This window comes from Podarcis muralis, chromosome 5, assembly GCF_964188315.1.
Source record: "Podarcis muralis chromosome 5, rPodMur119.hap1.1, whole genome shotgun sequence".
NCBI lineage: Eukaryota > Metazoa > Chordata > Lepidosauria > Squamata > Lacertidae > Podarcis > Podarcis muralis.
Genome location: NC_135659.1, coordinates 90,895,083 through 90,908,066, shown reverse-complemented (window position 1 = coordinate 90,908,066; position 12,984 = coordinate 90,895,083). Strand labels below are relative to the sequence as shown.

Sequence of the window (12,984 nt, the reverse complement as noted above, 5' to 3'; positions counted from 1 at the left end):
CTGCTTTCTGTGGCAGCGAGCTCCATAGTTTAACTATGTGCTGTGCGAGGAAGTATTTTATTTCATCTGTCCTGAATCTCCTAATATTCAGCTTCACACTCCTCACTTTGTGCCTCAGAAGCTCATCCACCCGTGTCTTGTGTCTAAAGCCTCGTCCGAGTTATATGAACAAGAAAACCAGATTGCATTTCTCCAGCTGCATGGCTTGACTGTCCCAGTCGACCACCAGCACAGCCAATTCCTTTTTTTGCTCCGGTCCAACTGCTAAGTTTTACATAGCAACGTTAATTCCCGTTGTAGAACACGTGGGGCTTAGCAGCAGTGTATTGCAAAGCCCCCCTGGGCTATGTTTATATCCTGAAACTATTAAGCTTCAAGCCTCCTGCTTTGATTGACAGGTAATTTGAGAGCAAGATAGGATGTGCTTTTGTGCGCGTTAGTGGTGAGCTCAGCCCTTGATTTCTCCTCCGTCGGCGCTGTGCCAAGCGCAAGCCTCCGTTGCCATCTTCCAGCCTCTTTCCTTCCCCCGCCATAACTCAGAGCAGAATTGCTTCAAATAGAACTGTGCGGTTCTCTTGCTGCTGAAACAAATCCTACTCTGAAAAGACACGGTGGGGCTGCAGTGCTGGTGGTTTGAGATATCATAAGAGGGAGGGAGAACAGAGACAGGGCTTTGTGCCACTCTTGCATTTCACAACATCCAAAGCTGGACATGGTTCTGATTGCAAAAGTCAAAGAGAAGCACACTTGACCTGCAGGTGGAGGTGAAGCAATTTGCCATGGATACATTGCAGGATGAAGTCAAGGCACAAAACCATTCCCCACTCCCCTCCAGCTGCTGGATAGAGCAAACATGTGTCTTAAATTCCGGCTGGGGTAACCAAATGTTAGGGACACGGGTGGTGCTGTGGGTTAAACCACAGAGCCTACAACTTGCCGATCAGAAGGTCGGTGGTTCGAATCCCCGTGACGGGGTGAGCTCCCATTGTTAGGTCCCTGCTCCTGCCAACCTAGCAATTCGAAAACACGTCAAAGTGCAAGTAGATAAATAGGTACCACTCCGGCGGGAAGGTAAACGGCGTTTCTGTGTGCTGCTCTGGTTTGCTAGAAGCGGCTTAGTCATGCTGGCCACATGACCCAGAAGCTGTACGCTGGCTCCCTCGGCCAATAAAGCGAGATGAGCGCCGCAACCCCAGAGTCGGCCATGACTGGACCTAATGGTCAGGGGTCCCTTTACCTTTACCTTTACCTTTAACCAAATGTTACATGAGGACTGGCCAGAAATTGCTCACCTGCTTGGATAAGGACCATAGCTTTGTGGTAGAGGGTCTGCTTTGCATGTGAAAAGTCCCAGGTTCAAGACCTGGCATCTCTAGGATGCCCCTGGGGAGCTGCTGCCAGTCATCACAGAAAATTCTAGACTAGGTGGACCAATGGCCTTCCTATACTTAAAGCAGCTTCCTACATTATCATTTGCTTAGCGCATTTAGGCCAGGGTTCTGCAAACCTGGGTCTCCAGCTGTTTTTGGACTACAATCCCCATCTTCCCTGACCACTGGTCCTGTGAACTAGGAATGATAGGAGTTGTAGTCCAAAAGCAGCTGGAGACCCAAGTTTGGGAAACCCCAATTTAGATCCTGCCTTTATCTCACCATGGAAATCAACGCAGGCACATCTGAAATGTCAAGGTGGACTCACATCCAAGCACCAGTCTGATCTATACCAGCTTTCAGGGCTCTGACCATGACCTGGGATGCCAGGATTTCTTGACAAGCAGTGCAGCGCCAGATTTAGTGTGGTGTGGGTGGTTCCCCTGCCCAGGGTGCTGAGCAAAGGGGGCTCAAAATTGAGAAGATCCATCATTGAGAAGATCCATTTGGTGGCATCTGATTTTGTCCACGCTCAGAGAGCCTTGCTACCAAAGATTACCAAAGTCCACCCCTGAGAGGTGGATCTGCTTTTTTGGTCCAAATATGGCAGGTGGGATTCTAGATGCCCTACACCCATCTTTCATGGCAGGGGTGGCTAAGCTGTTACTCTCCAGATGTTGCTGCACTACAACTCCCATCATTCGTGACCATTGGCTATGCTGTCTGGGGCTGATGGAACCTGACACCATCCCTGTTTTAATTTATGATTGTAATTTGGTTGCCCAGAATAAAACGTGGTTTGTTGTATCGTTTGCTGCCTTGATTGCTTTTTGCAAAAATCCAGAATATGTAGGAGATAGCAAATGCTTAGGCAACAGTCCTTGCTTGGGAGCAGGGGCCATCAAACAAATGTGGGGCTCATGTCTAAGAAAACATGCCCAGGACTCGGCTATTAATATTGCTAGAACAAGGCTCTATTTTTGTGCCTACCTGGAATGGATTTCTGACTATAACCAGGAGGCTGATTTATTTTAAAGGTCACTTTTGCTAAAGAGCAGTAGTTTATATAACTGTAAAATACCCTCAGGTTTGAATTATGGAAAAGAGCAATGGGGAACGTGCAAAGCTGTTTCTGGCCCTTGCAAAAACTTTCTGCTCAGTTCTCAAATTTAGAGAAATGGGTGAGTTGTCCTTTATTCCTGCTCGAGGGGGAGGCAGCAGTTTTTGATCCGTTTAAGCTGGATTCTAGGCAGAGATGTCTTGGTGACCGTAATGCCTTGTGGGCTTGCATGCATGTGAGGACTTTTAATGCTCAGCGGATGTTTGAATGCCGCCTCCCAAAGCTTCTCTTCCTAAAGTTGTTGAATAGGCAGGGTGCTCTAAGAGGGGGCAAATGATTTGTGAAATCAAGCCCCACGATCCGCTTCTCCCTTTGCAAAGCGTCTTTCAGAGAGGGATGCTTTGAAGCAAAGAAGAATGTATAGGGAGGGGAGCTCTTAACCCTTCAGCTGCCAGGTGGTCCCCCAATTTTTCTTCTGGTGGCTTCCTTCGCACCAAGGTTGCAGGCTGGTGCTTGGAAGGGAAACATGGGTCTTGAATGCTGAAGTGAGTGGTGGGTAACAGAAGTTATGGGGAAGAATCAGAGGAAACCAGCTGGTAGGGGAAGGGGTTAAGCATTCCCTTCCAAATATGGGAGTTGTTTTAGTGAAAGAAAAGCACACATCATCCATGACCGCCTTGCTACAATACGGGAAGCTCAGTCCCACACTGAAAATTGCAAAGGGCGAGGCAGAAAAATGGAACCGCCTTTTGCTGAGGAAGAAACCTTTCGGGATCTGGAAAGGCAGGCTTGGATGAAACGCTATCATTATTCATTTCAAATCCCTCCCCCCCCCCAATGTTTTGCAGAGGAAAGGGGATGTCAAGACTTCATTGCAAATGGCTTCAGTGTAACCTATAGTTTGCCTTACAACTTCGCACTGGGAAAAGTGAATAATTGGCTCTACTAACTCATCCTGTCATGACCCTGGAGTCAGATTCCCTTTCTCCAATCGCTTGGAACTTAGGAACCTGCCTTATAAAAAGCCAGTCATTGCTCTATTACTATTATTATTATTATTAATAATAATTTATTTCTATACCGCTTTATATTTTTAAGAAAAATCTCTATCCAGTTCAGCACTGCCTACACCAGCAGTTCTCAACCTGTGGGTCCCCAGATGTTGTTGGACTACAACTCCCATCATCCCTGAGCTCTGGCCTTGCTAGCTAGGGGTGATGGGAGTTGTAGTTCAACAACATCTGGGGGCCCACAGGTTGAGAAAGGCTAGCCTACACAGATGGGCAGCATCTCTCCAGGGTTGCAGGAAGGGGTGGTGTACCCCAACCTTACCTGGAGATGCCAGGGATTGAACATTGGAAGTTTAGCATGAATGGCAGGTCTTGTACCACAGATCTATTGCCCCTTCCTTCATGAGGATGTGGACTCTGAATCAGAAGGGGAATGGCCCAGAGGACCAGCCCCAGAAGATGGTACCACTGCCTCTCTGTCCTCAGGATGTCATGCTGCTGTCCTCATAGAATCATGGAATTGTAGAGTTGGAAGAGACCCCATGGGTCCAACCCCTTGCAATGCAGGAATCTCAACCAAAGCCATCCAACCTCTGCTTAAAAACACCCAAGGAAGGAGAGTCCACCACCTTCCACTGTTGAACAGCTCTTACTGACAATACGTTCTTCCTGAGGTTTAGTTGGAATCTCATTTCTTGTAACTGGAAGCCATTGGTTTGCGTCCTACCCTCCGGGACAGGAGAAAACAAGCTTTCTTCATCTTCCACATTAAAGCCCTTGAGATACTTGAATCTGGCTGTCATGTCTCCTCTCATAGTGGATTCCATTGCAGAAGCTGCAGTAGGACCAGAATCTCCCCTGCTCTGCAGGAGTAGTGGATGGCAGGAGAGGATTATTTAGTTGTTTAGTCGTGCCCGAATCTTCATGACGCCATGGACCAGAGCACGCCAGGCACTCCTGCCTTCCAGGAGTGCCAGTATGGTGTAGTGGTTAAGAGCAGTAGACTCGTAATCTGGTGAACCAGGTTCACGTCTCCGCTCCTCCACATGTAGCTGCTGGGTGACCTTGGGCTAGTCACACTTCTCTGAAGTCTCTCAGCCTCACTCACCTCACAGAGTGTTTGTTGCGGGGAAGGAAGGGAAAGGAGAATGTTAGCCGCTTTGAGACTCCTTCAGGTAGTGATAAAGCGGGATATCAAATCCGAACTCTTCTTCTTCACTGCCTCCTGCAGTTTGGTCAAACTCATGTTCGTAGCTTCGAGAACACTGTCCAACCATCTCGTCCTCTGTCATCCCCTTCTCCTTGTGCCCTCCATCTTTCCCAACATCAGGGTCTTTTCCAGGGAGTCTTCTCTTCTCATGAGGTGGCCAAAGTATTGGAGCCTCAGCTTCACGATCTGTCCTTCCAGTGAGCACTCAGAGCTGATTTCATTCAGAATGGATAGGTTTGATATTCTTGCAGTCCATGGGAGGGGGCTAGGTCCCTTTAACTGGAAAGGTTCCTTCCGGTGAGGGTGGGGCCAGCAATTGGGATGCAGCTGTGCTACTATATGGGGCTCAGTCTCAGACTGATAGTTGCTGAAGCAACATCTGAGCCCTGTCATTAGTACATGCATAATAATATGCTGGTTGCTCCTTATGCCAGAAAGCACAGCAAGACATCCAATTTTTCTTAGGAAAGGCATTTTGTGTGTGTGTAGATGGTCAAAATCATTATCTTTTTAAACTGGAAGGGCAAAGGAGGTGTTTACTAGGCAGGACCAGCCCTGCTATTAGGCAGGGTGACACAGCTGCTTTAGGCAGTGGAGGGGAAAGGGACACAGCTGTGTGTGACATAGAGCATGCCATGGGACACTCCCATGGCCTGCACCGAATTAAGAATCGACTGCCAGCCTAGTGAGCTTCTGTGCAAGAAATGGGAAGAAGCAACATCTTGTCCTTTGCCTCAGGCAGCAAAATGACTTGGGCTGGCGCTGTTACTGGAGGCTGTGCCCTTTACATTAGCTCCGGATACAGCTACCACAGAATACTCTTCTGTAATGATAAGAAGTTGGTGATCATTTCTGTTTGAATTTAGCTCTTTTGGGGAACTATATCTGTAGCCTTGATGACAAATGTCTCAAAATTGTTTGTAAACATATGAATTGACTCTGCTTTAATTCTGCAGATTATTTTTTTAGTCATTTTGCTTTATGGCTGCGGTCTTTGATTCTGGTAAAACCGAACTAATTCAATAGCGAATAAGGCGTTAATGAGAGTGAGTCATCTGTACATTATGCAGGATAAAAGCAGGGATTTCTATATTGCAGTATTTCTGTATTACAGATACTGATGCTAGACAGCCGGTAGTTGCTTAAACTCTACTTATTGCATTTACAAAGTATTTGCTCAGGCAGGAGTCAGACCCTATACACTTTGGGTTTTTAATTTTTTAAATAAAAAATGGCCACTAGATGTCACTACCTTTCACTGAAATGAATGTTAAAAGGGAAGCCTCTCTCTCTCTCCCCCCCTCCCCCCACCCCGTTTTTCCTGACAGTTTAAAATGTTTTACCATCTTAACCCCTGCTTTGAGTCTTAGGATGCTGTGAGTAGTCTGTGCTGCAGTGCAGTATGGAAGATGCTTACAAGGCAAGAACCAGTTTAGCTTACTGGTTGTGCTGGGATGGGGAGTCTGTGGCCCTGCAAATATTACTAGGCTACAACTCACATAATCCCTTCATGTGCCTCCTCCGCGAGAGGAGTGTGGCGACATGAGAAAGGGCCTTTTTTGTGGTGGCTCCCTGTTTGTGGAATGCTCTCTCCCCAGGGAGGCTCACCTGGGACCTCCTTCTCCTCATGGCTGGTGGAGTGAGGCCCAGACAGATGGACTACGTCTCTGGCCATGCAGACGGATAGGAGTGAAAAGCTGAACAATATTTGGAAGTCCTCACGCTCCCTATCCCTGCCTTAAATGAGGAACATATCACAGTGTGGAATGTGTACAGCTCTGCTTAAAATCCCCCACAGCTCAAAACATCACAAAACACTGTGAACATCATAAAAAAATAAAATAAAATAAATCCACAGCAGAATACAGTGTACTTACTAACAAGTGAGAAAGTGTAAATACCAAACGTGCCTTTCCAAAGCATTACCTTTGATCCAGATTCTCACACTAGGTGAGAACTCTCTTATGAAGGCACACTCAGATCTGTTTGGATGTTCAAAAGCAATCTATTTACAACTTCCACAAGAAGGCATTTCCATGAGAGAACGATAGGGGAGTCACAAGAACATAAAACGAGTCCTGCTAAATCAGAGCAAAGGACTGTCAAGTCCAGCATCTTGTTTAGCTTTGTGAAAACGATTGTCTAAATTCATGCTGCAGAACGGGCTTTGCTTCCTATTTGCTGTCTTAACTGATAACTGCATTTGAGCTGAGGAAGAAATATTCTGGAACAGAGATATTTCCAGGGTCTGGTAGATCCTGTCAACATCTGGAGGTTTCCAAGCCAGGCACATGCAGGAAGACAAATATGCCACTAGGTTCACACCATACATTTCAAGCACTATGATATCGCTTTAAAGAGTCATGCCTGCCCCAGGAGGATTCTGGGAGCTGTGGTTTGTTAAGGGTGCTGAGAGTTGTTAGGAGACCCCTCACAGAACTACAATTCCCAGAGAGGTTTAACAATTAAGCCTCTTCACAGGAAACTCTGGGAACTGTAACTCTGTGAGGCGAATAGGAGCCGCCTGGCGCTGTGGGTTAAACCACAGAGCCTAGGACTTGCCAATCAGAAGGTCGGTGGTTCGAATCCCCACGACGGGGTGAGCTCCCGTTGCTCAGTCCCTGCTCCTGCCAACCTAGCAGTTCGAAAGCACGTCAAAGTGCAAGTAGATAAATAGGTACCGCTCCGGCGGGAAGGTAGAGCCGTTGCTCTGGTTCACCAGAAGCGGCTTAGTCATGCTGGCCACATGACCCGGAAGCTGTATGCCGGCTCCCTCGGCCAATAAAGCGAGATGAGCGCCGCAACCCCAGAGTCGGCCACGACTGGACCTAATGGTCAGGCGTCCCTTTACCTTTAACAACTCTCAGTACCCTTAGCAAACCACAGCTGCCATAATTCTTTGGGGGAAGCTTCGTCAGTTAACACAGCACTTCAAATACAAACAAAACAAACAAGATGAACTTTAACAGGGAGAAATGTAAAGTATTGCACTTGGGCAAAAAAAATGAGAGGCACAAATACAAGATGGGGGACACCTGGCTTGAGAGCAGTACATGTGAAAAGGATCTAGGAGTCTTGGTTGACCACAAACTTGACATGAGCCAACAGTGTGACGCGGCAGCTAAAAAAGCCAATGCAATTCTGGGCTGCATCAATAGGAGTATAGCATCTAGATCAAGGGAAGTAATAGTGCCACTGTATTCTGCTCTGGTCAGACCTCACCTGGAGTACTGTGTCCAGTTCTGGGCACCACAGTTCAAGAAGGACACTGACAAACTGGAACGTGTCCAGAGGAGGGCAACCAAAATGGTCAAAGGCCTGGAAACGATGCCTTATGAGGAACGGCTAAGGGAGCTGGGCATGTTTAGCCTGGAGAAGAGGAGGTTAAGGGGTGATATGATAGCCATGTTCAAATATATAAAAGGATGTCATATAGAGGAGGGAGAAAGGTTGTTTTCTGCTGCTCCAGAGAAGCGGACACGGAGCAATGGATCCAAACTACAAGAAAGAAGATTCCACCTAAACATTAGGAAGAACTTCCTGACAATAAGAGCTGTTCGACAGTGGAATTTGCTGCCAAGGAGTGTGGTGGAGTCTCCTTCTTTGGAGGTCTTTAAGCAGAGGCTTGACAACCATATGTCAGGAGTGGTCTGATGGTGTTTCCTGCTTGGCAGGGGGTTGGACTCGATGGCCCTTGTGGTCTATTCCAACTCTAAGATTCTATGATTCTATGAAATATGTGGTGTGAATTGTGGACTAGGACATTTTAATGACCCATCAGAAGATGTTCCAAATTCTGAATCCACTCTGATGCTTGGTGGATAATTCCCTGCCGCCACCCTCAGTCTGCAACAGTATTTCTGGAATGCAACTAAACAGCTCTGCCCGCTCCTAGTTTTCACACATAACACAGTCTTTTTTTTTTTTTTAGTTCTTTTGTATCTGCGTAAGTTAAAACCTAAACTTTCTTCTTCTTCTAAAGCTTTTCTGCAACAAGATTCAGACACACACACAAACAGTGCAGAAGAGTGGGTCCCAAGTTTTGTTGGTGTTGGGTATGAAAACCAAGGTGGCCATGCAATCTGATTTATAGAGGACAGTTCTCTATTTGAAGGCACCTTTGTTGTGAAAGTCTGCCTGGCATAAAGGTAATGATCCCTGAGCAGGGACACTAGCATTCACCTTCTGGAAAGCAGCCTGAGTGGACCCAGAGATCACCCAGTTACAGTTTCCTCACTATGTTGAGATGCACTGTATGGAATTATGGTAATCATGTCCAATTATGACCCTATTCATATAATTTAATGGGCTAAGTTCAAGGTGCTGGTTTGGGTGTATAAAGCCCTACTCGGCTTGAGACCAGGATAGGTTAGAGATAATCTCTCCCCTTATATATCCAGTTAAAACATTTTAAGTGCAATATACAATGTGACACTATATGGTGGTGGCGAGCCTTATGGAAAATTCAATGTACAGTGGTACCTTGGGTTACAGATGCTTCAGGTTACAGATGCTTCAGGTTACAGACTCTGCTAACCCAAAAATAGTACCTTGGGTTAATAACTTTGCTTCAGGATGAGAACAGAAATTATGCGGTGGCAGCGGGAGGCCGCATGAGCTAAAGAGGTACCTCAGGTTAAGAACAGTTTCAGGTTATGAATTAAGTTCTTAACTCGAGGTACCACTGTATGTGTTTTAAAAAGCGTTTTTAAAAAAAGCATTTTCAGAATGTTTTTTTAAATGTGTGTAGATTCCACCTAGGTGAGGGGCTTCTGCAGAAACCATCTTATCAGGAAGTCCATTCTGCACAATATAGGAATTAAGTCTTTAGCATTGTGGCACCCAGGGGTGCCAGTCTACTGTGAAACTGATGAAGCTTAAAAGCTTCAGGGGCCCTAATCCCAGAGGGGTTCCAGAAACGACTTTAGTCCACATCGCTTAAAAAAATTGGGTCTAGTCGACTCAATTTGAGTCACACAACTCAAATTGGTTAATTTTTTTGTTGCCTGTGTTTCAACAATCCCAAAGTTTGAGAGTCAGTAGCACAGATGTTGTAAAGATGTGGTGATCTGCTGTGGAACGATTCCATTGAAGAAGATAAAAGCAGTTACCCAGACCTCATTGCTGATTGCGAAGCCCCCCCCCCATGACAGTTCAAGCTTGAGGGCCCCCAAAATGTAGGTCCGCCACTGGCGGCACCTACCTTTTGAAACTCCCTCCTGTTATATATCAGATGGGCGCCATCTTTTCAGCATCTGCTGAAGGTTTCCCTCTTCCAACAATCCTTTTAGGTAGACATATTTCACAGACTGCATCTGTGTTGCAACCAGGTGGCTTTTACTCAGAGTAGCCCCATCAAAATGGATGGACCTTGACTTCGTCACGTCCACTGATTTCAGCGGGTCGACTCTGAGGGAAAGCTAACTGAATACCGCCCATTGTTCTTAGACATTTTTATTGTTCTATCAATTGTTTGTTTGCCACCCTGGACTCCTTTAGGAGGAAGGGTGGGATATAAATTTAAATAATAATAATAACAACATGCCATTTTAATGCAAATATGTGGCTTCTTTTGTCTTCTTTTTCGGCAATGTGTCTCCACTATTTGTTGGTGGTGCCTAAGTGACCAGAATAGTGAACATAAGAGGAAGAAGAAGAGGAAGGAGAGGAAGAAGAATATAATGGAGGAGGAGGAGGAGAAGGATGTGAACATCTCATGACATGGAGAGAATATATATTTCCACAATCTTTTCATTTTCTCAGTATTCCACTTCAGAGCAAACTGGTAGCCAGATAGCGGAGCTTCTTCATGAATCATTTCTCACATCTCCCTCTCTCTCTTTCTCCCCCAACCCCCCCAATTTTTATTTGCTGAAAGTCTTTGTTACACAGTTATCTATCAAGTTCTTTCTATCTGCCAAACCGGCAAACGGAGACGAGCCGTATCAAATGTCCATGAATTACAAACACGTTGTGTGTCCATACATCATTGCGCTGATGTATTGATACTTACGGTGCTGGCAGTGAATTCGGGTGGGTTGTCATTCACATCTGTCACCATAATGATTGCCGTCGCCGTGTTCGAGAGACCGTAGTTAAGATTTCCTTCCATATCTGTGGCCTGAACGATGACTGTGTACTGCTGAACTTTCTGGAAGGGGAAACAACAAAGGGGACAAGAATGTGAAATGTTTTTCCTGTCTCTCCATACTTTTCTGCAACTTCATTTTTTAAAAAGAAAAAAGAAAAATATCACCCTGTTGAGATCTATCTCCGCTGCAAAATGTTTTCTTAGGACAAACTTTTGTCTCCCCTGTAAACACAAGTGACAGCAAAAAAAGCCTCATTCTTTCTCTCTCTCTGTCTCTCCTCACAATAAATGATGCATTAATATCTAGCTGGTTCTAATGGAAACTTTTCTGAAAATAGTAAGTTGTATGTGAGGTGAATAAAACTTGCAAGCCGTGTTTACATGAATCCTGTAAGTCCTATTTGGGTGTTCAGTTTCCTCACATGGTTAGAATTGTGTGAGGGAGAGCTAGTTCAACTATCTTGATCATCGTGCCTATGGCTACTTCCAAATAACATTTAGGGATGAGTTAATCTGTCAAATTCAGTCCCCCCACCCCTTGTCTTAATTTCAATTCTCCACATTTCCACACCAGTTTGCATTTTGTTAAAAAACCCAAACCCCTCATGAAAATTCATTGGCATTTTAGTGCAAATTTCTCTTAATACACTTGTTTTTGCACACCATTTTGCTTAATGCACCCTTTTTTTTGGCAAAGCGATTTCCCCCCAAAATAATGAATTTTTATGTTATTTTCATTTGCATTTTTTTGTTTATGCTTTACCCTTGCATATGCATGCATGCATGCCTGCATTCATTCATTTATTTACTCATCTGATTCCATCTCCAAATTGCTTCCCACAAAACATCTCAAAGCGATTTCTCGGTAAAAACATTAGCAATAGAAACAATTACGCAATTTCATATATGCAAAGCAGATGTAACAATTAAACATAAAATATAGAAAAAACTTTGATATGTTAAAAAACCAGCAGCAATTTCATATTGATAAAAACCTTGCCTCACGGGACTGTTTTGAGGATAAAAACGGGCAGCCCTATCATTAGGCAGGTGGAGGAAATTGAATTTATGTTGGCTCCTCCTCAGCCGCCTGATCATTCCACTCTGCTAGAGACCAGAGTTTTGTGTGCCACTAAAATAGCCTGGTGCAGGTGAGAATGCTGCCTCCTTGCCAGTTCCCAGTCAACTTCTGCTTGGACTGGTCCTGAAAAGGGGTTACATCCATGGACACAGACCTAAAATCTCCTGGAAAACACTAGCTATAAAATGTGATAGGGTGAGGGGAAGGGTGAACAGAGACTTTTTGTTGTGGTATTGTTTTCCCTGGAGGTATAAGAGGTTCTGCTTTCCCCTTATGGAAGCCAAAATAAAAAGGGAGAATTATCAGAGCAATTATCAGGCAAACAACTATAAATACCTGCAACACCAGCTCAGTGAGTTCACTTAGGCAGATGAAAATCCATTAAATGAGCTGCTAATATTGATGTGGAGCTTTAGAAAGGGAAGGGAATCTTGACGCAACAAATGACTTATTGGCCTTATCATTTCAAAGTGTCTCCTTTACTAGGAATCGCTGAAAATTGAATTTCCTCAGAGAGCCAGGATGTCCCATCTGCTATTGACTGGGATCATCAGCCACAGATGATTAGGAATGAACAAAAGCAAGTTTTATTTTTGAAGCTGGTCAGACCCACAAAGCTGAAAGCAGCCTCCTAGAAATGTCTGGACACAAGACGCTGGAGAAAGATCGTCTCCTGAAAGCCACTCTCCCAATGCTACTCTTTGGACTCAGTCCTGGAGGTGGGATTGGAACCAATGTAATACAGGGCCCCCAATTCCCATTCCCCAGAGCCAGTTCAGGAGGATCCCATGGTAGATAGCATCAAATACCAATGGGAGCTCAAAAATATAAAAATAATATCAGCAATACAAAGGAGATAGTGTTGGAGTTTCGGAGGAAGAGAGGGGAACTAGCCCCATTGTACATTGGGGAGGGCTGTGTGGAGAGAGTCTCTTCCTTTAAATTCCTAGGAGTTTATCTCAGTGAAGACCTTACTTGGAAAATAAATACAACCCAGGTGGTTAAGAAAGCCCAACAGAGACTCCATCTCCTCAGAGTATTGTGAAAGAACAATGTCAATCAACATTTGATGATCTCCTTCTACCCGTCCACAATCAAAAGTATCCTTTCATACTGCATCGCGGTGTGGTACGCTGGTTTGACATCAAGTGATAGGAAGTGC

General features: G+C 45.1%; 1 protein-coding gene across 8 annotated transcripts in view; it reads right to left on the bottom strand.

Annotated features, from left to right (window-relative positions):
* Positions 1-12,984, bottom strand: part of CDH4 (cadherin 4) — an 831,041-nt gene that overhangs the window by 73,248 nt on the left and 744,809 nt on the right. For all 8 annotated transcript variants that reach the window (XM_028735371.2, XM_077929337.1, XM_077929338.1 and 5 more), the window contains one exon: positions 10,664-10,801. In XM_028735371.2, coding sequence (XP_028591204.2) covers positions 10,664-10,801 — 138 coding nt within the window. The remainder of the gene's footprint in view (positions 1-10,663; positions 10,802-12,984) is intronic.